General features: G+C 47.6%; 1 protein-coding gene across 1 annotated transcript; it reads left to right on the forward strand.

Annotated features, from left to right (window-relative positions):
* The first annotated feature begins 4 nt into the window (after positions 1-4).
* ATXN1 (ataxin 1) lies at positions 5-23,678 on the forward strand. The gene is made up of 2 exons (XM_045199523.3): positions 5-1,903; positions 16,487-23,678. The coding sequence occupies exons 1-2, from the start codon at positions 5-7 to the stop codon at positions 17,012-17,014; spliced, it is 2,427 nt and encodes an 808-aa protein (XP_045055458.2). The 3' UTR covers positions 17,015-23,678.
* Positions 23,679-26,624: the final 2,946 nt, after the last annotated feature.

Below are 26,624 nucleotides of genomic sequence, written 5' to 3' on the forward strand. Positions count from 1 at the left end.
AAAAATGAAATCCAACCAAGAGCGGAGCAACGAATGCCTGCCTCCCAAGAAGCGCGAGATCCCCGCCACCAGTCGGCCTTCAGAGGAGAAGGCCGCAGTCCTTCCCAGCGACAACCACAGGGCGGAGGGCGTGGCATGGCTCCCGGGCAACCCTGGCGGCCGAAGTCTCGGGGGTGGGAGGCAGGGCCCAACGGGGACTTCAGTGGAGCTCGGTTTACAACAGGGAATAGGTTTACACAAAGCGCTGTCCACGGGGCTGGACTACTCCCCACCCAGCGCGCCCAGGTCTGTGCCAGCGACCACCACGCTGCCCACGGTGTACCCTCCCCCGCAGTCAGGGACTCCGGTGTCTCCTGTGCAGTATGCTCACCTGCCGCACACTTTCCAGTTCATTGGGTCCTCCCAATACAGCGGGCCCTACGCAGGGTTTATCCCTCCACAGCTGATCTCCCCTACGGCCAGCCCCGCCACCAGTGCAGTGGCCTCTGCCGGGGGTGCCACCACTCCATCCCAGCGCTCCCAGCTGGAGGCCTATTCCACTCTGCTGGCCAACATGGGCAGTCTGAGCCAAGCCTCAGGACACAAGGCTGAGCAGCAGCAGCAGCACTTAGGCAGGACTCCAGGGCTCATGGCACCAGGGTCCCCACCACCCACCCAGCAGAACCAGTACGTCCACATTGCCAGCTCTCCACAGAACGTGGGGCGCACGGCCTCGCCTCCGGCCATCCCCATCCACCTCCACCCCCACCAGACGATGATCCCACACACGATCACCCTGGGACCCTCCCCCCAGGTCGTAGTGCAATACACCGACTCTGGCAGCCACTTTGTTACTCGGGAGGCCACCAAGAAAGCCGAGAGCAGCAGGCTGCAGCAGGCCATGCAGGCCAAGGAGATCCTGAACGGGGAGATGGAGAAGGGCCGGAGGTATGGGGCTCCCACCTCGGCCGACCTGGGCCTGGTGAAGGCCAGCAGCAAGTCAGCACCTCACCCCTACGAGCCCAGGCACGTGGTTGTCCACCCCAGCCCCGCCGACTATGGCAGTCGCGACTCCGCCGGCGTCCGGGCCTCTGTGATGGTTCTGCCCAACAGCAGCACCCCTGTCTCCGACCTGGAAGCACAGCAGGCCGCACACCGCGAGGCCTCCCCCTCCACCCTCAATGACAAAAGTGGCCTGCATTTAGGGAAGGCCGGGCACCGATCCTACGCGCTCTCGCCCCAACAGGCTCTGGGCCCCGACAGCGTGAAGGCCGCCACCGTCGCCACACTGTCACCCCACACGGTCATTCAGACCACACATAGCGCTTCGGAGCCACTTCCAGTTGGACTGCCAGCCACAGCCTTCTACACAGGGACTCAGCCACCTGTCATCGGCTACCTGAGCGGCCAGCAGCAAGCGATCACCTACGCGGGCAGCCTGCCCCAGCACCTGGTCATCCCCGGCACCCAGCCCCTGCTCATCCCGGTTGGCAGTGCCGACGTGGAGGGGTCGGGGGCAGCCTCTGCGATAGCCACGTCGTCGCCCCAGTTCGCAGCAGTGCCTCACACCTTCGTCACCACCGCCCTTCCCAAGAGCGAGAGCTTCAGCCCAGAGGCCCTGGTCACCCAGGCCGCCTACCCGGCCATGGTGCAGGCGCAGATCCACCTGCCCGTGGTGCAGTCCGTGGCGTCCCCAGCGGCAGCTCCCCCGACACTGCCCCCCTATTTCATGAAAGGCTCCATCATCCAGTTGGCCAACGGGGAGCTGAAGAAGGTGGAAGACTTGAAGACGGAAGACTTCATCCAGAGCGCAGAAATCAGCAATGACCTGAAGATCGACTCCAGCACTGTGGAGAGGATCGAGGACGGCCACAGCCCGGGCGTCGCTGTGATCCAGTTCGCCGTCGGGGAGCACCGGGCACAGGTAATGTTCGCCCAAGCCACACAGGCGGGGAAACCCTGCCACACCCCCACGCCATTTCCTGGCAAGATGAATTTCTTCCAGGAGGCAGGCCCATCTGTGCTGTGGGGCAAAGTAAAGGTTTTCACTAATACCTGCACTTCATACTGAATCCTGTCTAAGAGAATGAAGCATTAATGCCCCCCAGACGTCTGCTGTTTGCAGTTAACTAACTGCTCTTCATCTAGAGGGCTAGCCAGGTACCACCCTCAGGACGATTTCCGAACATCACCACTGGAGCTGTGTTGTTTTTGTTCTGTGGTGCAGATAGAGACCTGATTGAGAAAGGCTGCAGCAGCGTTTAAGGCCCTGCTAGAGGCCATTCTGACCCTTTTTTCTGTGTGAGGAAGATGCTGCTGGTTGGTTAAGGACCTTAGATGCCCAGAGTCACCACGTCTGGTACCAACATCTGCGTTTTAAATTCAGGTTTTATTCTTGTTCAGGCAGGGCCAATGGATGAGGAGATAATGGCCATTGAACGTGTAGCTTCTCACACTCAGAGCTCAAGAGAGGGGACCTGCTGCAGGGGCCACACGGGGGAGCCCAGGGTTGGGAGGTGGAGGGAGCAGTGGGCAGGAACCTTTACTGATCCCGTGGGGAGGAGTGGATGAGAAAGGGGAAGCAGGTTGAGGACTGGCTGTTTTGAATAACTTCAGTGGGCTCTGTCTCTGGTTGTCTGGCACCTGCTGTGGGGTGACTAGGGCAGGTGGACAGTGGTCTGGAGTCTGAGAGCCTGATGGGGGAGGTGGCTGGGCAGGTGGTTTACATGTAGACAGCTGTCTCCCAGGAGAGTCAGTTGCTGTCTCTAGGAATTAGCTAACCCTGAGGGGTCAGTCCCTCCAAAGCCAGCAAGGCCCCTGGATGTCAGAGCATCAGCACACAGAAAATAGAAGACATGGTTAACGAACTCGAGAGGTCAGGGCTGTGCCAGGTGCTGTGCTGGGCTCCCTCAGTCCATCCTGTTCCAGTGTCTCAAGTATCTTACATGCATTTATTCTACAGCCCATTTATGTGGAAACAGCAACTGCACTGCCCAGGTTGCTTAAGTCAAACATGTCAGGCCCCGTGGGAGCTTCCCTAGGAATGTTTCCATCAGGGACCTTGAAACTCTCTCTATGACGGTGCCTCCTTCAGGTTTGAGGTAAAAAGGGTCAAGGCTTTTTAGCTGATAGTTGAGACATTCACAGAAAATAAAACAAACCCCAAAAGACAAATTAGTAAATGGTTTGAATTGTCTTAAGTATATTTTTAAAAGATCAAATAAGGTGGATGGGAGTCCAGTTTTCCAAAGTGTTTTCTGGAAACTGCCTGCGAACAAGGGGTATGGGATCCTGCACAGCATCAGGGGGCCTGCCTTCCAAGGGCTTTCGGCCCCCAACACCCTCCTTTTCTATGCTGGGGTGTCACCGTAGGCCTACACTCTGGTAGGGCCTAAGAAAGATATCTCAAAGTTCTGAATGGAAAAAAAGGGCAAAAGTCAAGATTTTTTTAGATGGCATCATTGTTTAGAACTCACTGCCCAGATGTGGTTGCTGTTCGTTCTGACCTTCCTTTGTGGATTGGGGTGGGTCCTGGAAGGAAAACAAAATGAGTTCTCTTCAGCACAGTTGTCTTTTAACAGACCCCAGGGGAAGCATGAAGAATAAACAAGAATGGAAAGTAAATGTGTTTTTCCAAGTACTATTTTCATTCTTAAAGTGTTTGTGTGCACAGAGGTGGGCATGGAAAGAGGTGTGATTCTGAAACGCTACTGGTTCCTGACCAGCATCTCTTTCACCCTGGGCATAAAGAGCAGCTCTGGCTGCAGGCTGCATCTTGAGGCCCTGGCAGCCTCTCGGGCCTGAGCTCACAGGCCTCTTCAGGTTTCAGATGGACCTGGCAGGTCTTAGAGAGAAAGCAAGCATCTCTCTGGGCTTTTCCTGCTTGATACTTCACACAATGAAAGCTTAAATGATAGAGAAATTGGCTTCCAGGCCAAGTCTCATTTTCTTCCCATAGCCAGACCACTAGTCTCTTTGCTGACAGCCAAGGTGCAAATTAGAAGGTAGAGTATTTGTCACAGCCTGTTCGCAGGTCTGTCAGGACGGCCCTGTGTGGTCCAGCTGCATGCTGGGAAGAGCTCCCTCAAAGAATGGCGAGAGGGCTGTCGTGGAAACAAAGTGCGAGCCCCCAACACAGCCAACGATTTGTCACTTTACCGAGAAGCCTATCAGAAACAGGCTGACATCATCCCAGTGAAAATACTCCACCAGCTGTGTTTGGCACAAGTGACAGGAGCGGAATCAGTGGAGAATCAGAAAGAGAGCAGAGAGAACTATAGTCTGGATGTAATTCACATTCCGGGGGTGGAGTGCCCCACTCTGCGACCCGTGTCACTGCGAGAGCCTTCTCCCCTGCCTGAGGAACAGTCCCTGTCTTCCCAACTGACTAGAAATCGCTAACACTTACACCCACAGAGAGATTAGAAATGTGCAAATTGTTTAACTTCATTAGCGGAATCACAAATTTGATCGCGGAAGTTGTGGGAGCAGAGCTGGCTTTCCCACAATAGATGGCCTTGGGACCTTGGGCATAAATCCTGCGTGGTTGGAGAGCCACCGGGAAGCCTGACCTCACACAGCCCACAGTGGGCATCCCCGTGAAGGCCGAGCAGTGTGCAGAGAGCCATGAGCCTGGGTGCTGGTCGGCTGCAAGACGAGTTGCTTTTCCTCTCAGAGCTGCCATTTTTCTCATCTCAAAACAGGCAGATGACTCCTTACACCCGGTAACACCGTGGGCCTCCTTGTTTTGTCATCCTTTGCTGTCCTTCTTGCCTTGCAGAGCATCACTTGTGAAATTCCCCTGCATCGGCTACCAAAGCTGGGGGGAGGGGGCATAAAGGGAACCTCTGTTGACCTCGTGCTAATGATCCACACGTAGACCTGATGGGAACGAAAGCCAATCTCCACAAAACTGAGGGGGGGGGGGTTGTTTTTTGGTGATTATTTTTAAGGAGCTGAATTCCTGATTATTATTGTAGAAAGACACCTCCAATGGTGCTTCCAGCTGAAGCCCAGACGAGACAGTATAAGAGAAAAATACTTCCACATCCTCATCACCATCCCTGGGGACATGTCATACTGAACGCAGCATTTCTGTGCAGCTGAGTTCCTCCACCCCAGGAGCTGTGGGAAGAGAAGAGGGATTCCAGGAGTTGCCCCTTACAACTGTGTGCTCCACACCAAGCCTCTTTGGGTCACACTGCAGTCTTCTTCCTCTTCCAGTGAAGGACAGGTAGCATGTTCCACCCCAGGTGGGAGAGTCGCTGCTTCTACTATACCTTCCTCTCAGCCTTGGTGACTCTAGTGGACATTTCCAAGGGACAGTAGAATTCACATCCCTTGGGGCCTCACCCCCAAATATAATCCACTTAATATTCTCTAAGTTTGAGTTACTAAGTCTGCGGCGAGTCCCAGAGGAGACCCCGGGCAGTAGCATGAACAGGGGGACCAGTGTGATTCAGTAAGAGCGTGTGGCATCACCTGCTGGGGCGGGAAGCAGGTCTGCTGGTAGGAAAATGCGGGACCAGGAGCCAAAAAGACCGTGCTCTGAATCTGTCCTCCACCTCTGCGCTCTGTAGCACTGGGCCCTCATACAAATCATTTACAAATTACTGCACTAGTGATTTATCATGCAGGTTACAACATCTAAGCCTTCCTTTCTCAGTTGCATAGTGGAAATAATGGGGGCTGCTGTAAGAATTAAAGAAAATACATTCAAAGGAACCAGCACAATATGTAGCACGTAGTAGGCCCTCAACAGGGTTAGTTTCCCTTCCCTACTTCACTTAGATGACTTTGGCCCTGAGAAGGGAAATGGTTAGCTCCTGAAAGATAAATAAAAGGCTCCATGTTCTAAAAGAGTTGATGGAAGGAGAGACAGTTTAGGAAAGCCTAGAAAGGAGGCTGAACTTTTCCAGTGAGCGCAGTGAGCCGTTTGCCCACCTGCCTTCCTGTGGCACGTTCCCATGAATGGCCCAGGAGCACCCATGCAGCCACTTACACATGTGGCATATACATGTGTGGATTTCTGAGCGTGTGCTGCACCGGAGGGATGCCTTGGCGGTCCAGCCGTCCACATCAATAAGAGGAGCCAGGCAGAGGCAGGGGCTCACGGCCCCTTCTGCAGTGTGCCCACTAGGAGGGGCCCACCCAGGGGGGCCTTCAGCTCCCCTATCTGGGAGCAGTCTCTGACCCCTCTGTCTCATGCTCCCCAGGCCTCAACTTTTCTGAAGAAGATGCAAAATTGGCTCAGAAGAATTGTAGTAAATTTTATTTGCAAAGTGCTCCGGGCTGACACTTTTCTTGGACTGCTTCTTTCCTAACTGCCGAGCTCCTTATGTTCATAGGACTGTCTATCACTTCCTAGATCCTGCTGGGGTGACTGCTTCCCTTTACCGCGTTGGCGACTGCTTAATATTCAGTGCCATCTCCTTCTCCCAGCTCTCTGGTGGGGGGAGAGGTGTCTGCGCGTTCGCTCGTACAGCACGGTATAATGATGTGCTTACTGCACGTTTACCCATGGCTTTTCTTTCATTCCACTATTTTTTAATTTGACTGCTGTATTCTGTGAGTCATCAGTGGCAGCATTATGCAGTTAATGGATTAGCTGGTGCCTAAAAATAGCCAAAGCCCTCATGCAAGCAGCACATAAGCCTGTATAGTCCCTTAGCAGCCAAGGCAAAGCGACGTGCCAATGCCTCACACACGGAGCCTAGTAGAAATGAATCTTAATGGATCAAAAAAAGAGGTAGTAGCCCTGGCCAGGTGGCTTAGTTGTTTGGAGCATTGTCCCATATACCAAATGGTTGCGGGTTCAATTCCCAGTCAGAGTACACACCTAGGTTGTGGGTGCATACAGGAAGCAACCAATTGTAACCAACTCTCTCTCCCTCCCCCTCTTCCTCTCTCTCTAATAAATTAATGAATATATATCCTCAGGTGAGAATTTTTCTAAAAAGGAGGTAGTGGCAGCGCTGTGTCCAAAGCCCAGTGCTGGGCCTGTGGTCCAGTCTCGGTGATGATCCCCATCTCAGCTCTAGTCCCGGACAGGCTCCAGTGGAGAAGCAGTAGCCAACCACATTTTTGTCTGTGTGTGTGTGTGTCCCCTTCCAAAGAAAACACAAAGAAAAAAAAGGCTCCGCTTTAGCCTTTGTGTGATACAAATGCCCCAGCTAGGTGATTGCACGTATACTATTGAAGCAGATTCTCTTAGACAACTGTTGTATATAGCTTTTCAAAAAATAAACTTTCATTGTTAAAAGTAGTTCCCAGACACAGTTTCCCCTATTATTTAAATCTTGCATTTGTGTAGTGTATTTGTTACAACTGATGAGCCAGTATTGATGCATCGTTACTAACTCAAGTCAGTGGTTGACATTAGGGTTTACTGCCTGTGCCGGACATTCTGTGGGATTTGACAAATGTGTAATGACATGTGTCCAGCACTACAGTGTCACACAAAATAGTATCACGGCTCTAAAAACCCTTTATGCTACACCTACTTATCCTCCCCAACCCCCCTGGCCCCCGCCCCAGAGCCCGGGCAGCCACTGATCGCCCACAGCTCCGGAGCTCTGCCTGTTCCAGAGGGTCGTGCAGCTGGGCTCTTCCAGTGCCTGGGCCGTTCAGACTGCGCTCTGTCACTTGGCAGTCTTCACTGAGGGCTCCTCCTCTTCTTCCTGTGGCTTTGATAGCTCATTTCTGGCACTGAATAATGTTGTTCTTTAGGGCACACATTTTAAACCCCAAGAGAGGCGGGCAAGTGAGATAGAATCTGTGTGCCTGAGAGGTGCCCTGGTCGCTTGCTGAGCAGGGAGATCCCAATGGGACCTCCCAGCAGCGGAGGCTCCAGGAGCCGAGTGAGGAGAACTCAACATGTCACTCGGGATTGGTCTTCGGAGGCCCCTCTGTCTGCACCAGCACGGGGTTTACTGAACAAACCTGAAACGCTTCCACCAAGGACTGGGTCAGGCTTCGCGGCACATGGGCAAATAGTTTAAACAGGATGCTCACAGATATCCTTACGCTCAACTGAAGAGTTGTGACTGTTTTTATTAATGATTTTTTAATCAGCACCTGAGGATATGTTCATTGATTTTTGAGACACGGGGGGGGGGGGGGGGGAGACAGAAGAGACAGAGAAATGTCAGTGTGAGAGAGAAACATTGATTAGTTGCCTCCTGTACATTCCCCGACAGTGGATTGAACCCACAGCCTAGGTGTGTGCCCCCACCAGAAATCGAATTTCAAGCTTTTGGTGCATGGGTTGGTGCCCCAACCAAATGAGCCACCTGGCCAGAGCTTTCTTAGTGGATTTTAAACATTGACATAAATGGGTCTCTTGCTCAGCCCTTTTGTTGTCGTCCCAGGGCTGTCTGGTGTTCCTGGTGTAGAGGATGTGGCCATGCAAACCGGCCTTCAAGGAGAGCAGACTGGCTCTTCTCTCGTGGGAAACAGGATCAAGAATTTCATTTGCAGGCAAAGTCAGGAATTCCCAGTTCAATAATTTCACCGAAAGCAGGTCATACTCACTGAAACCCAGCTTCTGAGGTGTCACTGCTCCCAGGTACAAGAAGAATTGGTACATTTAGAAGAGTATCAAGCAAAAAGGTTTTGTAAAACAGATGCCCTTCACATTTCTAAAAACAAGGATTCTTATTAAAGAGATGGGAGACAAGTTTAAGCAACAGACATTTTGTTTCCTTTATATTTTGTTTTTAGAGATACGTACATACGTGCATGTGTAGACAGCACCCAGCTAAGATCGAAATATGCAAACAGCATAAATATGTGTTTATGGTGCAAGGTTGGGATATAATGGTTATTGACTAAGTAGTTAAAGGAATTTTATTGAACTTACAGGAGACCAGAGAATGATCATAAAAGCCAGGCATTAGCCAGACCAGGGCTGCAATATGGAACAAATCATTATTAGCCAGATGTGTTGCCTGCTCGTCCTGGCTCCTCCGTCCTGAACGGAAGGCGGCGGTGATCGGTGTGGAGAGCTGGTTTAGGGACTGGAGAGAGGGAGGGGAAGGCAGATTTCTCGTAGCAGCAGTGGTGAGCAAGTGGGGGCGCCTGCACCAGCAGGAGGAGGGTGAGGGGTGGTCAGACCAGACAAAGAGAAGTACGCTTACCAGGCATCCGGAGATGAAAGACAAGGGCCTCGAGCGGACAAAAGGACAGAGGGTCTTTGTGCCCCCATTTCATCCTGCAGACTGCTTAGCTGCATGTTTGGGAAAAAGACGTGTGTGTGGGGTGGAAAAACTGGACTGTGTCGAGCTGCCAGGACTCCTGTAACATGCTTTGGGTTTATAGGGTGCTGCCCCAGGAATATATGTTCATTAGGGTGTAATTAGAGACCGTCTGTACCCACTACAAGGTCAAAAAAATGAATGATTATTATCACAGCTGAAATAGCAAAAAAGAACCTCAAGAGTAGAGAGAAAGGAACTGAAGTATGATTCTATGAAGTCACGATGAGCTCAGCATCTGACAGGGGAGGGCTCCGCGGGGCTGCTGTGGCTCAGCCCTGGACGCTGGGACACTGCCGTTAGGGGTGAGCCAGCCCTGGAAGGCGCTGCTGCTCTCCCCAGAGGACTGTACGCCCAGTTTAGTAGTAGCTGCCGGGAAGAAGCAAGGACTGCCAGAGCCTCTCTGCATCTGAACACTGACCTCTGTTGGCCATTGGTGCTGTTGCAGTGCTTTTACAGGTGGAAGGCAAACCTGGAACTAGTTATTCAGATTGTACTGAGCACCTGTTACATGCCAGAAAGTATCCTAGACTCTGGGGATAGAAAGATGAGCAAAACAGGTAATATCTTAGCCCTTGTGGAGCACACAGTCTTGTGGGGAGTTTGGGGAAAATGATGAAACAGGCAAATATGAGGGTAAAAAAAATAATGCCTCAAAAAATGTAAGTGTTGTGGGAAAAAAACAGAGCAGCATGGAGAGGGCCGGGACACTAGGGACGGGGTGTTGGTATTTCAGATAGGATGGTCAGGGGACCTCTCTCGGAGAAGGGGAATGAGAGGTGACAGAGGTGCACAGGGCAAAAAGGATTCCAAATGCAGGGACTAGCGTGTGCATAGACCCAGAGGTGCAAGTGGAATTATAGGACCAACAGGAGCCCTGGCCAGTGTGGCTCGGGTGGAGCATTGTTCTGTAACTGAAAGGTAGCAAGTTCGATTCCCAGTTAGGGCACATATCTAGGTGTGGGTTCGATCTCTGGTTGGAGTGCATACAGTCCGTGGTCTGGGCACATACGGGAGGTAACCAATCAGTGTTTCTTTACCTTCCTGTCTCTCTCAAAGCAATGGGAAAATGTCCTTGGTTGAGGATTAAAAATTTTAAAAAAGGACCACTGGAAGACAAGTCACCGCAGTGCAGTGAATAGGGGTGGACTGCAGACCATGGCGGGCTTGCTCGTGGTGGCTGTTCTCCCAGTGCGAAGAAGCTGGCTCGGCCAGAACAGTGGCAGTAGAGGCAGTGAGAAATGGTCTCATTCCAGATATATTTGGAAGAGAGGACGGATAGGACTTGTTCTGTGGTTTGAATGAGTGCGGTATGAGAGAAAGAACCAAGTCAAGTGGGATTCCCAGGCCCTTGGCCCAAATGACTGGCAGAATGGGGGTGCCATTCATGGAGCTAAGGGGAATAAAGGAGGCACCAGTAGGCAGGGGCCTATCAGGAGGTCTGTTCTGGACACAATTACATTTGAGTTACCAATAGATGTCCAAGTGGACATCATCAGAAAACATGGTGGCCAGTATCCAGATACGGTTTGGATGCACGCTCTGTCTCCCCACTGAAGCAAGAGCTAGGTCCTACCCAATAAGTACTCTTCTGCAGTCTCTAACACTTAGCAGTACTCAGTGTCGTTACTGAACTTTATTACAGCTGGAAAACCTAGAGTGGGAACACTTGGTCAACAACATTTTGAAGCTCTTAGCACCGTAGAGAGACCTGCATGGGTCTCAAATTCAAGTAATTCACAGACTCATCATTCTAGTTTAGAGTAACATCATGTCACAAAATCCCATCAGCTGTTTCATGTCCAACACAGTACCTGCCGGCCTTGGCAGCGTGTGTTGAGGTAGGTAAGGCTTCTCTCCAAGGGAACTTCAAGCAGACAGACTTAACCGTATATACTACTCTCACTGAAAAAATCCCTCGGTATGATTTGTTCATTAACTGTTAATGATCAGTTAACTTTTAAGAATGTTTATATCCTTCGGACAAACCTAATTATGAAATAAACAGATGTGTTATGAATACTTTAGTGTGCTTATCTAAGGCATGTGCAATGAGAGTTTAACTTTTACCGAAGAAACGGAAAAAACTTTTTTAGTTTACATATATGCTGGCCAAATACAGCGCATTATCTAGATAATTCAAGCTACCTAATTAGGGAGGAGGAAAATATCTGAGGATAAATATTAGCAGGGATGAAGAATTAGTGAGGAGGAAGACAGCACTTGGTGTGAGCTGTCCAGTCTACTGCTTACAGTGATCCCATCTGAATAGTCCTTCGCTCCTCATTTGTCTGACATACCTGCGGAGGTATGGTGTAGCATCTTTCCCAGGGGACAAAGCGCCGTTGGGAGGAAGGGATCAAAGGCAAGCCTTGGAAGGGGCAGAATATATTTTCCCAAACCTGTCCAAGTTGAAATAAATGTCATTATCATCAACTTTTTTTAGTGCATATCTTAAATATTCTTCTCTTCCCCTCATCACTTTTCTTTCATGAATCTTCAGTTAGACTGTTCAAGCTATAGACCACTTCACGGCATTTAATTCTAAGACCTGTCTTTGCAGCTCTGACATGAGGGAGTGATGAAGGGCTTCCAAATGCCCCAAGACGTTATGGTACATGGATTTGGGAGCATATGCATCTACATTGTAGCCTTTGGAATAATCAGTAGCGTTACTTACTATAAAGGCCTTGAAAACATTTCTTCTTAGTGAGTCTACAGATACTTGGTAACGTGTAGAAGTCTCAGATTTGTCTGTGAATATACAGTAGGTATTATTTTCAGAACGTGGAATATTGGCTGCTCTGAGGAGTGTGTACAGTATGGCTGACATACCAAGAACCTGTCAGCAAGGAGACAGACTGCCCAAGCCAGGGAATCATCTAAGAACATGTCAAACCAAAAAAGAGGCCAATATGTCTGCAAAGAGGGCTCCTACTATTACGAACATCACGTGGCATCTGACAGTTGTTAGGCAGGGGTGAGCAAACAGTGCGGCTGGTAGAGGCCCTTAGGAGATATTCGCACTTGAGAACTTTGTTGTTATGACTGGGAGATACAGTTGAACAATGCCCACTTGAAGTAGGAGTTGTTCCTCTGCTCAGCTTGTGATGTTATGGCTCCAACAGGTTTGGGGCGGGATTTATGCGGCCAGCTCCAGGGTGGTACTCCCGAGTGGAACTCAGCGGGCATCCCCATCTGAGACTGCAACTTGGAAGTCTGATGGTAAATCTGCATATGCAAATACACATGTGTGTGATATGAACGTGGTTCTGTAATTGAATATCAGCCTCATCACACACTTCTATGGGGAGACTAGAATGGTATGGGTAGGTATAAGGCAGACGGTATTTCAGTTTTCTGTTCCATGAAACAAATCCATGAGCTCGTGCCATTTTGACCCTATTTATTGCAAGTGAGATTCACCACTGTTCGGGGTAGTAGGAATGTCAAGTTCATCTCTTTTGGTGGTATTATGATATCTTCATTCATAGAGGCAGAGATCAGGAGCTTAGGAAAAAGAAAATGGGTTTGTGGTCAAAGAGACTGGGATTCAATCCCAGTCCCATCAATTTATAGCTATGACATCAGGCAAGTGATTTAATATCTCTGAGACTATAGTTCCTTATATGTAAATTGGAACAACAGTGCTTTTTTTCACTAGCATTAAATAAAATGTTTTTTGTAAAGTTTGTACAGAATGTTTGACAGATAGTAGATACTCAAAAACTTTTAGCTTTTTTAAAAAAATTGTAAAAATTTAATCTTTATTGTATTCTTTCCATTACCATTGAGTCTCCTTATCCCCTCAGCAATCACCACACTGTTGCCCATGTCCATGAGTCATTTCTCCTTTTTGCTCAATCCCTCCATCCCCCAACCTCTCATCTCAACTAGCTGTCATCTGCTCTCCATCTTTGAGTCTGTCCCAATGTTCCTTGTTAGTTCAGTTTATTCATTAGATTCCACGTATGAGTGAAATCATATGGTATTTGTCTTTTTCTGATGGGCTTATTTCACTCAGCTTAATGTTCTTCAGGCCCATTTATACTGTCAGAAAGGGTACAAGTTTCTTCTTTTTTACAGCCAAGTAGAATTCCATTGTGTAAATGTACCATAGTTATTTTATCCACTCATCTACTGATGGACACTTGGGCGGCTCCCATACCTTGGTGACTGTAAGTGATTCTTCAATGAATATAGGGGTGCTTATGTTCTTCTGAATTAGTGTTTTGGGTTCCTTCAGATATATTCCCAGATGGGGGATCACTGGGTCAAAAGGCAGATCCATTTTTAATTTTTTGAGTTATCTCCATACTCTTTTCCACAGTGGCTGCACCAATCTGCATTCCCACCAACAGTGCAAAAGGGCTTCCCTTTCCCCACATCCTTGCCAGCACTTGTTGGTTGTTGATTTATTGATGATAGTCATTCTGACAGGTGTGAGGTGATATCTCATTGTAGTTTTAAGTTGCATTTCTCTGATGACTTTGAGCATCTTTTCATATGTCTGTTGACCATCTGTATCTGCCATTCTCTTTGCTTTCCTTCCCTCCCTGCACCTATAGTCTTCCACCTCGTTCCAATTTTCCTCTACCTAAAGACTGCTCTTTAGTATATTCCCTAGTATATCTGTTGCTGGTGAATTCTCTCAATTACTGTGTGTCTGAAAAATGTCTTTATTTTGCCTTCATTCTTGAAGGAATTTTTGTTTGACATTGAATTCTTGGCTGGCAGCTCCTTTTTTATTTTTTATTTAGTACTTTAAAGATATTCCATTGTTTTCTAGCTTCCATTATTTTTATTGAAAAGTTCACTGTGAGTTTAATTGTTGCTTATTTGGATATAATGTATATTTTGTTCTGAAGGCTGTTAAGGTGATCTTTTTTCCTGTCTTTGGTTTACAGCAGTTAAACTATGATCTGCCTCGGTGAGAATTTCTTTGTATTTTTCCTGCTTGGGGGTTAGGACTTCTTGAATCTGTGGCTTATTATCTCTTACCATTTTTAGAAAATTCTTAGCCATTATCTTCTTAAGTATTATTTCCGCCCAGTGATCTCTCTTTCCTCCTCATAGGGTTCAGATTACGTGTCTGATGGATCGTCTCAGTGTGCGTTGTAGGTCTCTTACCCTCCCTTCTGTATTAGCCATCTTCTTGGCTCTGTGTTCCTCCTAAGATTCTAATTAACGAATCCAGTTCACTAATTTTCTCTTCAACGATGTTTACTCTGTTGGGAAATCCATTATATTCTTTATTTTAGTGGATGCTTTTTTGTTCTAGAATTTCATGGATCTTTTAAAAGTAGATTCTAGTTCTCTACCAAAATCCTCACGCTTGTCTTTAATCTCCTATGTTCTTGTGAACATGGTCATTTTAAAATCTGTATCTGATGACTCTGTATCAGAAGTCCCTGTGGGTATATTTTATTATCTGTTGTTTCTAATTATTTTTATTCGTGTCATCTGGTCTGTTCATGGACTTCCTTCCCCCTTTAAATTAATGTCTTTTACTTGAAAAATTTTGGAAATAGTTCAAAACTTTAAACCAATTTAGGGACTAACATAATTAAATTTTGAGCTTCAGACCTTGAGAAAACTTGTTTGCCTCTGGTTCACGTCACTCCTCGTGTAGAGAACTTTGGAATCACAACCCGAAAGAGTGGGCTTACCATAGAGCGCCCCTCCTTTGTGTGCCCTGACCTCCACTCCCTGCCCTCCCCACAACCCCTTCCCTCCCCCCGCCAGCCCCAATGCTTTGGAAATCACAAAAGCCCACTTGATTTCACAACTGCTCCACTTTGGAAAGTGCAAATGCCCGTGGAGGAACTAGCCCCAAGCAACATTCACACCTCCGGGCCTCACCCTTTCCTGATCCTGATGCAGGGATTTTTTGTTTGTTTGTTTACATTTTGTCCAGAGCATCTGTTTGTTTTTCAGAGTATTTAGTTGTTCTCTTCTAGAAAAACTCTTGAAAATGGACTTTTTAAAGCTACTTCATTATTTTCTTTTTCTTTTTTTATATAGCATAAAGATGAAGAAATTAAATTTCTATGGAAGTTCAACTATGAAAACCTCAAGTGCATTTCACCCTAATTTAATGGCAATAGGAAGACTTTCACTAGACAGTTTGCAGATCCCTGCACACACTGTCCCCTGGCCTGTATATACATATTCCTACTTCCAGGAGTGTTTCTTTCCTGCAACCACACCTCTGTTCTGTCCCCATTGCTTTTCAAAACCAGCACAGTGTATCCTCACTTAAGAAAAAGTCCTCGCGTCTTCTCCAACGAGTCTTTGGCCCCCCACAACTTAACACTGTGCAAATTATTATAACCCCACTCGCCACATTTATTGGCAATTACTGTTCATATGCCTTTTTTGCCCACTTGATTGTGAATTCCTTTGGGACCAGGACTATCTTTTTCAATCTATTTCCTTAGCACAGTTCATGGCACGTAGTAGTGTGGAGAAAAATGGCAGCTATGGAAAAGATCCTGGGCTTCCCCAACTTTCAATACTTGTTTTCAAACAAACGCAGAAACTGATTTGACTATCTGGGCTTGACCTTACAGGTGGACAAGCAGTGTTCTCCGCTCAAACCTTTCCAGACTCTGCCCATCCCTCAGGTCCTGGTTGAAAGCGCTCACTGCTGACTCTAGCCCTCACTGATTCTGCTTCCCCTGAATTCTCAGGGTACACCTTCATTTATCCAGTAAATATTAAGGCTGAACTATGTGCCAGATACCTTTCCAGGGGCCAGGGATACAGTGATAAACACGTAAGCGCCTGCCTCATGGAGCTCACATACGGTCTAACTCTGATCCGTGTTAGCCCTGTTACCCATGAGAAGAGCATTTGTCCAGGGAGCTGATAAAACACAAGACTGTATCTTGCGTATGAATCACCCGCAGAGCTTTCTGGTCAGAGCTGAACACTAAATAGATGTTCTTTCATCCTTGGGGGTCCGTTCACTTATTTTAATGGAAACCAGTTATAGAGCTGATACTCAGTGAAAAGATATTTTGAGTACTGAATGGACTGTCACCCTGGCTTCTGCCCAATATCTGCATATGGTAAGTACAGGTGCAGCAGAAAATTAAACGCCTCATTCATGTGTTAGTGGAGGAGGTTTCTGGAACTAAGTCTTTTTTTCCTCCATGTAGCTTCTGTGTGTGTGTGTGTGAAATAAAACCATAATAAAATGTTTTCATTGGTTTCCTTTCTTTTTCCTCTGTCTCTCACTGTTTTCATAGGTCAGCGTGGAAGTCTTGGTAGAGTATCCTTTTTTTGTGTTTGGACAGGGCTGGTCATCCTGCTGTCCAGAGAGAACCAGCCAACTCTTTGATTTGCCGTGTTCCAAACTCTCCGTTGGGGATGTCTGCATCTCGCTGACCCTCAAGAACCTGAAGAACGGCTCTGTTAAAAAGGGCCAGTCCGTGGATCCCGCCAGCGTCCTGCTGAAGCACTCAAAGACCGACACCCTCGCGGGCAGTAGACACAGGTACACAGAGCAGGAAAACGGAATCAATCAGGGAAGTGCCCAGATGCTCTCTGAGAATGGCGAACTGAAGTTTCCAGAAAAAATAGGATTGCCTGCCGCGCCCTTGCTCACCAAAATAGAACCCAGCAAGCCCGCAACGAGGAAGAGGAGGTGGTCGGCGCCGGAGACCCGCAAACTGGAGAAGTCGGAAGACGAGCCACCTTTGACTCTTCCTAAGCCTTCTCTAATTCCTCAGGAGGTTAAGATTTGCATTGAAGGCCGGTCTAATGTAGGCAAGTAGAAGCAGTGTGGGGAAAGGAAATTCGGCTCTCCCTTATCATTTGTATCCAGATTACTGTACTGTAGGCTAAATAACACAGTATTTACATGTTATCCTCTTCCTTTAGGTTTCTGTTATAACCTTGTCATTAGAGTTACAGCTGGTGTTGCGCAGGAGATGGGTGCATATGCTTTTTCTGATTGTCTGTCAGTGGGCAAGTTGGGGGGCTAGAACAGGGCCAGTCCAGGCGCCAGGCATCCTGGTGGAAATGAATGTGGCTTTAGAGAGCCTGCCTTTTCTAGCCGCACGGAAGCATCCACTGGGCGCGCTTTCTGGTTTCCCAAGGAAGTTCTGAGGCAAGGGAATTGCAGGGGGTGCGTGTGTGTGGGGCTGCAGGGGTGCCACAACAAGTGAGGGTCTCTTTCTCTCTGCCTCCCCCGTCCCACTCTCTCTTGCTCTCAGCACGGGATTGGAGGTCCAGAGACATGTCCTCAGGAGGTCTCATGTGCAAAATAAATATCAGGGACCCAGCTTCAGGGCACCCTAGAAAGACATCAACAGCAGATGGAAAGAGAACCGTGTAAAAGAACATTTTTCCCTTGAACATATTTTACAATAAAAGCAACTTTTAATCATATAGATATATATTTCCCCCTATGGGGCCTGACTGCACTGATTTTTTTTTTAAGAGCAACTGCCACACGTGGGATTTCGTTTGTGCTTCACTAGAGCAGTGACGCCTCCACGGTGTCTGGTGGGCGGGGCAGCCCCTGCCGCATCGCTCCGCGTTGGTCAGGGTGGTGGGCCGCGGGTGGAGAGCAAATACCCACTCTGGTTTCCGTGCAGTGTTAGGAAAACCAATCAGGTTATCGCATTGACTTCTCTCCCAAGAGGTAGACACGAACTGCTCTTCAGAGAGCAGTGGAAGCTCTTCACATTGGGTTTGCAAATCTTTTGTCTTTTAACTCTAGTACTGTTTATAGTTCATGACTATGGACAACTCGGGTGCCACTTTTTTCAGATTCCAGTGTGACGTGAGGAATTAGATTTTGAAGACAAGCATATATATTACTATCTCTAAGCACTTAAAATGCTGTTCACACTTTATTACCAAGCATCTTGGTCTATCATTCAACAAGTACTGTATCTCACTTTAAAGTCTTTGGGAAGAAAAACAAAAAAACTAAGTTGCTTTCTTTTTTCAACACTGTAACTACATTCAGCTCTGCGAGTTTCTCACGTCAAGATATTGAAAGTTTCAATGTGGTGTAACAGGATGAATGTGAATTCTGAACTAGTATGTGACAAGGAACGACCACCAAGGACAGCCTGGCAGGAAGGCACTTCTCACTTTGATGTTTAAGAAAGAATTAAAGGCATATGCAGAGCTGGCAGAGAAACTGAGAGAAAAGGGATGGAAAGAAAGAATACTCATTTTTGTCCAGTGTTTTTCTTTTTAAGATGAACTTTTAAAGAACCTTGCGATTTGCACATCTTGAGTTTATAATTTGTGTGATATTCCTGCAGTTCTTATCCAATAACATTGTGGGAAAGGTTTGGGGGACTGAACGAGCATAAATAAATGTAGCAAAATTACTTTCTAACCTGCCTAAACTGTAGGCTGTTTTATAAGGTTATGTTCCTTTCAAAATTCATTTTGGTCGTTCTGCCACATCTGTCACAAAACCCAGGTCTTAGCAGGACAACTCTGAGAATTTTCTTCAAATTCATTGAGAGAGTTTTCCATAGAGACATTTCTATATGTGAGCAAGTTTTGTTTGTTTTTTTAAACAATTACTTCATTGCTGTTGTTGTTAATATTATTTCCAGAGTGACTTTTTTTTCCCCAATCTCCAATCAAATCATGATTTAATGTTTGGTACAAACCCAGAAAGGGCATTTTATAGTTTAAGCCTTTCATTCCCAGAGAACGGAAATACTATTTGCAGGTTTTGAGTTTGCATCTCAAAGTACGTTTTAAAAAAGCTTTATGAGCAGGGAGAATTTCTTTTAAAAATATTCTTACTTGGAATGGCTACAACTAATCTGAACAAATACTTGTGATTTTTTTCTTTTACCATTGAAAATAGTACTTTTTCCATTTCACAAATTTAAAAAAGACGTTCTAACGTCAACCCACATTTTGGCTATCTGGTATTCCTTCACATTTTGTTCTCACCAGGACTAATGATTTTTTTTATAACCCATTTTCTGGGATGTACCAAAAAACATTTGAATAGATATAGAATAGTTAGAACCGGTCCTGGACTTCCTTCAAATTTCATTACCCTCTCAGCATGCTAGCGGAGAGCTGGATGGGCCCATTCTCCCAGTCACAATGCTTATTTAGTGCTGTATTTTTAAAGCGTTTCTGTTCAGAGAACTTGCTTAATCTTCCATATATTCTGCTCAGGGCACTTGCAGTTATTAGGTTTTGGTTTTCTTTTTGTTTTATAACTTTTGATGGTAAGAGGAATACGGCTGCCACATCGACGTCGTCCTCATTAGTACCACTAATTACAGCCACTCACATGGACTCAGAAAAACACACACCACCTTCTGGCTCACTTTGAGTATTGAACCAACTGGATCCACAACACCAACACTAAAGTGGGAAAACATCCATGGCTTGGAGCAATAGGAACATCATCATTTTCGTGCTTCTATTTCAGGTATAGGAACTGTAAGAGAATTGGTTCTTTATAAACGTCCCATTTCATTCTCCTGCTTCGTTAGCATGTGCAATACTTTCTGTGCCAATAGAGTCTGATCAGTGTGCTCTAGCTGAAGCTCATACCCTTTCGGGGCTTTTTCCTTGTCTGGAGGGAAGGAGCCAGGAAGGGGAGAGCCTCCCACTGCGTGCGCTCCCCCTGCTGCTGTGATGCTGAGTGCTGGGCAGGAGCCTCCAGGAGCCCAGGTGTCTGTCGCCATGCTGCAGAAAGAGCAAAGGAGATCTGGGGGACAAGCTGCAGTTCCCCATCACCATGAGGAGTAGTGAATGTGGAGAGGAAGGAGGCAGAGTCATTTCTAAGGTGCACTCTGCAGCACTATGGCCAGGATCGCCCCCATTTTCCAGGCCCTTTTCAGCAAGTGGGCAGGCCCCTCCTCAGGTCAGTCCTTGAGACGTTGAGCCGCACCTCTGAGCCTGGGCAGGAAGCGCATCCCGGTGTGCAGCGCTCTGAGCGTGAGGGCCAGTGGCTGCGGAGCGGCTGCCTGCGGACCCTGCTCACCGCTCCTGTGGCAGCTTTCTCTTCAAATAGGAAGAACATCCAGGGGACAGGGAGCCTCCTCTTGTTTGCGGACATTGGTAAGCCTGAGGCTCCCTGAGCAGCCTTTGTCACCGCTCCTGTGTAGCAAACCTAGCAATGACAGGCGTAGAAATTCTTCGGTGCCCTGCCGCTTACAAGGATCAGCCATGTGCCTCTGTACTATGTCCACTTTGCAATATTTACTGACAGCCGTCTTCAGTTCCTTCTTTCCTGTTTTCCATTTTTAAACTAATAACAGCAGGCCTTTTGCGTTTACAATGGAACACAATCACTGAGAAATTAGTCAGGGTGAAAAGAAAAAATATAATAAGAAACCAACAAACAAGAACCTCTCTTTATAAGGATTTCTAAATATGGAAAATGACTGTTCCTTAGAATGTTTAGCTTAAGAATTATTTCAGTCTGTCTGGGCCACACTGGGGTGGAGATACACAGATGGGTGCCGCTTACCTCAAATCTTTTGAAGTGGAAATCCAAATTGCATTTTCATTTGGACTTTCAGGATAATTTTCTATGTCAGTCAGTTTCGTTTTCCCCAACTCGCCCAGTTTGCTTTGGGGTGGTTTGACTTTTTCATTGCCGTTGTCGATCCCATTTCTAACTCGGAAGTGTGACCCTATGTGTTTTTTGTTGGGTGAGTGTGTTGGGTTTCTCCCCCAGCAGGAAGTGGCAGCAGCTTCCTCCTCCCCTACACGGAACTCTGCGGGACCTTTCACACCTCTTACTCAGGGACGGGGCTGGCGCGTGAGTGGCACACTGATGTGTCCAGAGGCAGCACTTCGACTGCTCTGGGGTAGGGTCGCACAGCTTCAAGGAACGTTTGGGTTTCCTGCACCTTGTGGATTGCTCCTTAGACCCTGCATAGACTGCAATATAGTGCTGCATGTTCACGACGAACAGTAGCTCCTAGCGATCATAAAATCCACTCTTTGCACATAGTTTGATCCTTACTGAAATATGTTGCCAAAATTTATTTTTGTTGTAGCTTTGGAATTTTTTGTTTGTTTGTTTTTTAAGGAAACAATTGATAATACCCTTTAACATCTGTGACTACTAAGGAAACCTATTTCTTTCATTGAGAGAAAAATGTCAGATGCTTTTGAAGACACTAATGCCATGCTATTTCAGATTTGGGTGAAGAAGCAGAGCTCTTGGGACAGAAGGCCAGGCTTTTTGAGCTGTGTTGGTTGCCATGGTTACTGTTTCATGAACCGCAAGCAGCTCAACAAACTGTGGTCTGTTCTCCCTAAAACCCTTTGCACTTCCTATTTCCTAGTCACCCGTGATAATTCCAGGTGACAACAGGGCCGGCAGTCTCCGTGGCCCAGTCCAGCCTCTCTGGCGGTGATATGAAAGAAAAGGGAATTATGCTTTTTTTTTTTTTCTCAATTCTGTAAAGTGGAGTGGAGGCCTTTGCTTCCACTTTTGTGTTTTCAACCCAGAATTTCTGAAATAGAGAATTTAAGACATCAAGTAATAAATATACAGAGAATATACTTTTTTATAAAGCACATGCATATGCTATTGTGTGGGGTTGGTTTCCTCTCTTTTCCACGGACAGTGTTGTGTTTCTGTTGATAGGGAAACTCCAAACAATTTGCACATCTCTACTCTGGAGCTGAGATTTCTTCTACGTAGATGACCTCGCTTCAAATGTGTTACCTTACTGATAGGATCTTTTCTTGTAGCACTAGACCTTGTGGGAATTTTCTTTTCTTTTTAATGTACACCTAATTTGAGAAGCTGAAGAAAACATTTTTTGAGGCACTCACTTTGAGGAGTACAGGTAATGTTTAAAAAAATTGCACAAAAGAAAAAATGAATGTCGAAATGATTCAGTGTTTGAAAGATATGGATCTGTTGAAACAATGAGTTTCATACCTTGTTTGTAAAAAAAAAAACAAAAAAGCAGCATAAAGGTTGAAAGTTACATGTTTTTTTGTATATAGAAATTTGTCACGTCTAAATGATCGGATTTGTATGGTTATGGCCTGGAAGAATTACTGCGTCAAAGGCTCTTAAACTGTACCTATGCTTCCTTTATGTTTGTGTTCCATAGAGCCCCCTTTTGAGAGAGGGCAACTCTGTATTCTGCAATTTGAAAATACTGTTCATTCCTACGCTGAAAGTACTTCTCTGAGCTCCCTTCTTAGTTTAAACTCTTAAGCCATTGCAACTCCTTTTTCTTCAGAAATGATGTTTGACTTTTTCAGCACTTCCTGTTCCAATAAACCCAAAGAATATAATCCTGAACAAGAAGTGTTTGTAACAAGGGATCCTAGCTACCGATAAAATAGGACTCATTACAAGGACAAAAAAAAAAAAAAAGTTCAGCATTCTCTTCCCCCCACACCTCATTTAAATGGGGGGATAAAACACGAAATTCAATTTAAATGCCTCATTTTACTTCAGTTAACTTTTTCTTTAATATTGAGGCCAAAATCAATGTGGGGCAATGTCTCAGAAGAGTCATATTCTGTCCAAAACCCAAGCCAGCCAGCGGAGACTGGACAGCTTTGGGAATATTGAGCAAGCCCACCTACAATTCTTAAATTCAGAATCTCAGCTTCTCCCTTACCATGAAATGCGACATTTCTGGTAGCTGACACTCACCTGTACGATGGCAGGAGGGAACAGCAGCTTTGGTTTTGTGTCCTCTTGACTTGCATACAAATGGTTCAGCTGTATTAAAATTAAGTGCATTTGGCCAATAGGTAGTATCTATACAATAATAGTCTCTAAGAATTTCCGTAATGTCTCTCATCTGAAAGGACTCGAGTCTTCCACGGCAGATAATTGGAGACTTTGCCCAAGTTTTCTTTCCCTTTAGTTCGTTCATTTACTGTCTGGATGGCCAGTGGGCCTGTCTCCTTTCCCACGGCCAGTCTGAAGGCCTCCGTCGGACACGTTGTTTACAGTGACCTTTGCTGAGGTAACACAGTGTCCTCTGGGATGCCAGGTCTGAGGTGACACTAGCTTAGGGCTGTGGTCTTTAAAGAGCAGTTACCAAGAAGTCTGGTGCGTGTAGGTGTCCTGTGGTTCTCACAGGAACCACCTACTCTTTTAAGTTATGATCTGGTCCAGGGGTGGGGTGCATTCTTTAATCTGTGAACATTGAACTTGACACCTGTGCATTTGGTTCTGTGAATACTGCCCTTTTGGCCTCAGGGGAGGTTTCTTCTTCCCCAGCTGTCACTGCTCACCTGTAAATCCAAATTAGTGTCAGCTGAAGTGAGGTTTCAGGACAGCCCTGGTGTCCATGGTGGCCTTCAGTGAAGACGGGGTCCTAATTTCTAGCCAGTGGGATCCTGGCCCCAGAACCTCTGAGATTCGTCCCTATGGACTTTTTACTATCAGATCGTTACCCACCAAACCTCCAACCCCACGCCTCCCACAGGCCAAGGGAAAAGAGACGCCAGGACTGTGAGGGTACTGTCAGACCGACGTGGCCAGTACAGAGGAAAGCTAGGGAAGGAGTGATGTTTTGCACCTTATTGAAAAGAAAATATTAAGTGCATACATAGTTAAGAGCTTTTATTGTGACAGGAGAACTTTTTTCCATATGCGTGCATACTCTCTGTAATTCCAGTGTAAAATATTGTACTTGCACTAGCTTTTTTAAAACAAATATTAAAAAAATGGAAGAATTCATATTCTATTTTCTAATCGTGGTGTGTCTATTTGTAGGATACACTCGAGTCTGTTTATTGAATTTTATGGTCCCTTTCTTTGATGGTGCTTGCAGGTTTTCTAGGTAGAAATTATTTCATTATTATAATAAAACAATGTTTGATTCAAAATTTGAACAAAATTGTTTTAAATAAATTGTCTGTATACCAGTACAAGTTTATTGTTTCAGTATACTCGTACTAATAAAAATAACAGTGCCAATTGCAAACGTGTCCTTGCTTTGTGTCAAGTCCTCAAAGAAGGCGGGGGCCGAGGAAATGGGGGTGTTCCTCCTCACAGCCCCCACTGTCATCACGCGGTAGGTTCGGGGGGCGGCACACGCATCGCCTTTACCCATGTTTTGGATGAGGTGGGAGGGTAGGTTGGGCATGATGAGGTTCTGAGATAAAAGGCGCATTTCGCCCTCCGATGTCTTGCCTCACGGCTTCGTGTTTATTTCTCCCACCCGAGCTCCACGTTCCCTGGGGGACTGTTTCTGAGCGGCCTTCGGCAGCTCGGCGGGCCCCCCGGCGCTGCTGAGGCCTTCAGTCCGGTTTTCTGTGAACTGGCGCGTGGCTTGAAGGCCGAAAGGTCACTCAAGCTGCCGGTAGTTGCGCCTGGTAGCAACTCGGCGAGCGGGGGTACCTGGCCCACGGAGGGGCCCGTGCGTCTCGGGTCCTGCACCCCGGGTCACACTGTGCCGTCTAAGAAGCACATGGCCCAGCCGTTGCCCCAGGAAGTAACTCCTCAAGGAGGGACCCGTGGCTTTCAGTGGCCCCTTTGCCATGTGGCTACGAAACCCTCCGGCGTGAGGTTCGGTGGAGGCGGGAGAGAACAGCCGAGCTCGGTTAGCCCAGGTGGGGGCGGGGGGGGGGGGGTAACTCTTCTGCCGTCCTGGTTAGGTGTGCGGGGCGTCTCTCCGGGCCGTCCTCTCAGGACGCAGGAGCTGAGCCCCGCACACAGAATGTGGGCGTGTGAAGGGACGCCGCTGAGCCCCGTGGAGGGGAGCCCGGAGCCGGGACAGGAGGGCCGCCCACGCGCTGCCTCCACCCCGTGCGTGGCTGCGGGCGGGGCTCGGCGGCCTTCTGAGTCGTTGCCTTCCCTGCCGCTAGATGAAGGCTCGTGGTTCTGATGTGCGGCGTCCCCGGCTGTGAGGCTGACCTGGACTGGTCACGCAACCAGGGAAAACCCTGTGCCCCCCCTGCAGTGGGACCGACAGGAAACCACGGAGCGCAGGGCAGGAGCCCCCGGGTAATGGCGCCCAGTGCTCTCCTTCGCCCCCCCCCTCCCCACTGCGGCACAGGGGGCCTGCGCGGGGGCAGTACCGCACACAGCTGGGCCGCTCCCCTGCGGCGCCCCAGGCTCACTCCTGTTGGAGGCAGAGGTGGGTTGGCTACAGAGAGGGGTGGCAGAGCCTTAGAAATGCTTTTTGTGAAGTCTCTGCTTCAGAATGATCCAGAAGAGTTTGTGGCGTTTTCAGTAACTCAGTTTTCACTTCCCTAAAAACCAGACAAGTAAGGGACCTGCCTTCCGTCGGTTTGTGGAATCAAAGAACTAGTCTGCGAAGTCTTTGTGCGAGACAGACAACGCGGGCAGACGTCACTGCAGAGGCGCCCAGAGGGGCCATCCTGGCTGACGGGCGCCCCCCTGCCCGACGGGTGACCCCCTGCCTGACCATGCGTGTGTAGCCCCCGAGAATCCCAGCCTGAGAGGGGACACTGCTAACAGTCCCTTACTACTGACTCCTGCTAAACAGTTTACGTGGATTCCTTCAGGTCAGGGGTGTCAAACTCATTTACACCAGGGGCCACATCAGCCTTCCAGTTGCCTTCAAAGGGTCGAAATATATATTTTAGGATTGTATAAATGCAACTGCTCCGTAACAGCTGAGGAGTTGAAATTACATTCGGCCCTTTGAAGGCAACTGTGAGTCTGATGTGGTCCCTGGTGAAAATGAGTTTGACACCCCTGCTTTAGCTCCTCCCTTCCTTCACCTGTCTCCCCTATTTTGCAATAAAGAAACTTCAACAAACAAAAGGGCTTGATGTCCATCACTTCTCCCACAGGAGCAGCAGGGGGTTCACACCTCACACAGGCAGCAGACAGAAAAGGTGGGAAGCCTCCAGCACGGCCCCACATCTTGCTATGGGTTAAACATCCGCTCGACCCTCACATCTCAAAGGTGTAGCCATTTGTGTTTCTACAAGTACAGGAATTATTCGTAATGGGTATCTGCACAAGGCTATTACAATGGAGTTAAAGTTGCTGAGTCTTTGAAAATGGGCCTCCAATTCCCCAGAGTGTGATGGTTTGGTCAGAGTCTTCATACTGTGTCGTCAGGCAATCCATTCACCTTCATACAGTGGGAGCACGTGGCCCTTCCTTACTCCAGGGCCATCGCTTGAGTTTTTCAGAGAACAATGTAACCCTCTTTCTGCTGCTTTAGAAGTAAATAAAATAACACATCCTGGCTCGCATACATCTTCCAGTCCTATCACTCAGGCAATGCTTCAAAGAGTGGCCAGCTGTCACGCATCCAACCCTGTCCACTGCGTAAACAAGTGCCACAGTGGACCGCTAGAGGGCTCCTGCCTAGCCCATGGGTCCCTTCTCCAAGAAAGCACCAACATTACCAAGGAGCTGACCGTTATCCAGGAGTACGGTGTGGCCCTTCCTTCAAAGTATTGATCACC

This window comes from Desmodus rotundus, chromosome 3 (genome assembly GCF_022682495.2).
Source record: "Desmodus rotundus isolate HL8 chromosome 3, HLdesRot8A.1, whole genome shotgun sequence".
Lineage (NCBI taxonomy): Eukaryota > Metazoa > Chordata > Mammalia > Chiroptera > Phyllostomidae > Desmodus > Desmodus rotundus.

Excerpts from the sequence above, each read along its gene's own strand:
- ATXN1 (XM_045199523.3), top strand. The coding sequence starts at position 5 with ATGAAATCCAACCAAGAGCGGAGCAACGAATGCCTGCCTCCCAAGAAG. Across the intron at positions 1,904-16,486 it reads TCGGGGAGCACCGGGCACAG|GTCAGCGTGGAAGTCTTGGT; the intron begins GTAATGTTCGCC and ends CTGTTTTCATAG.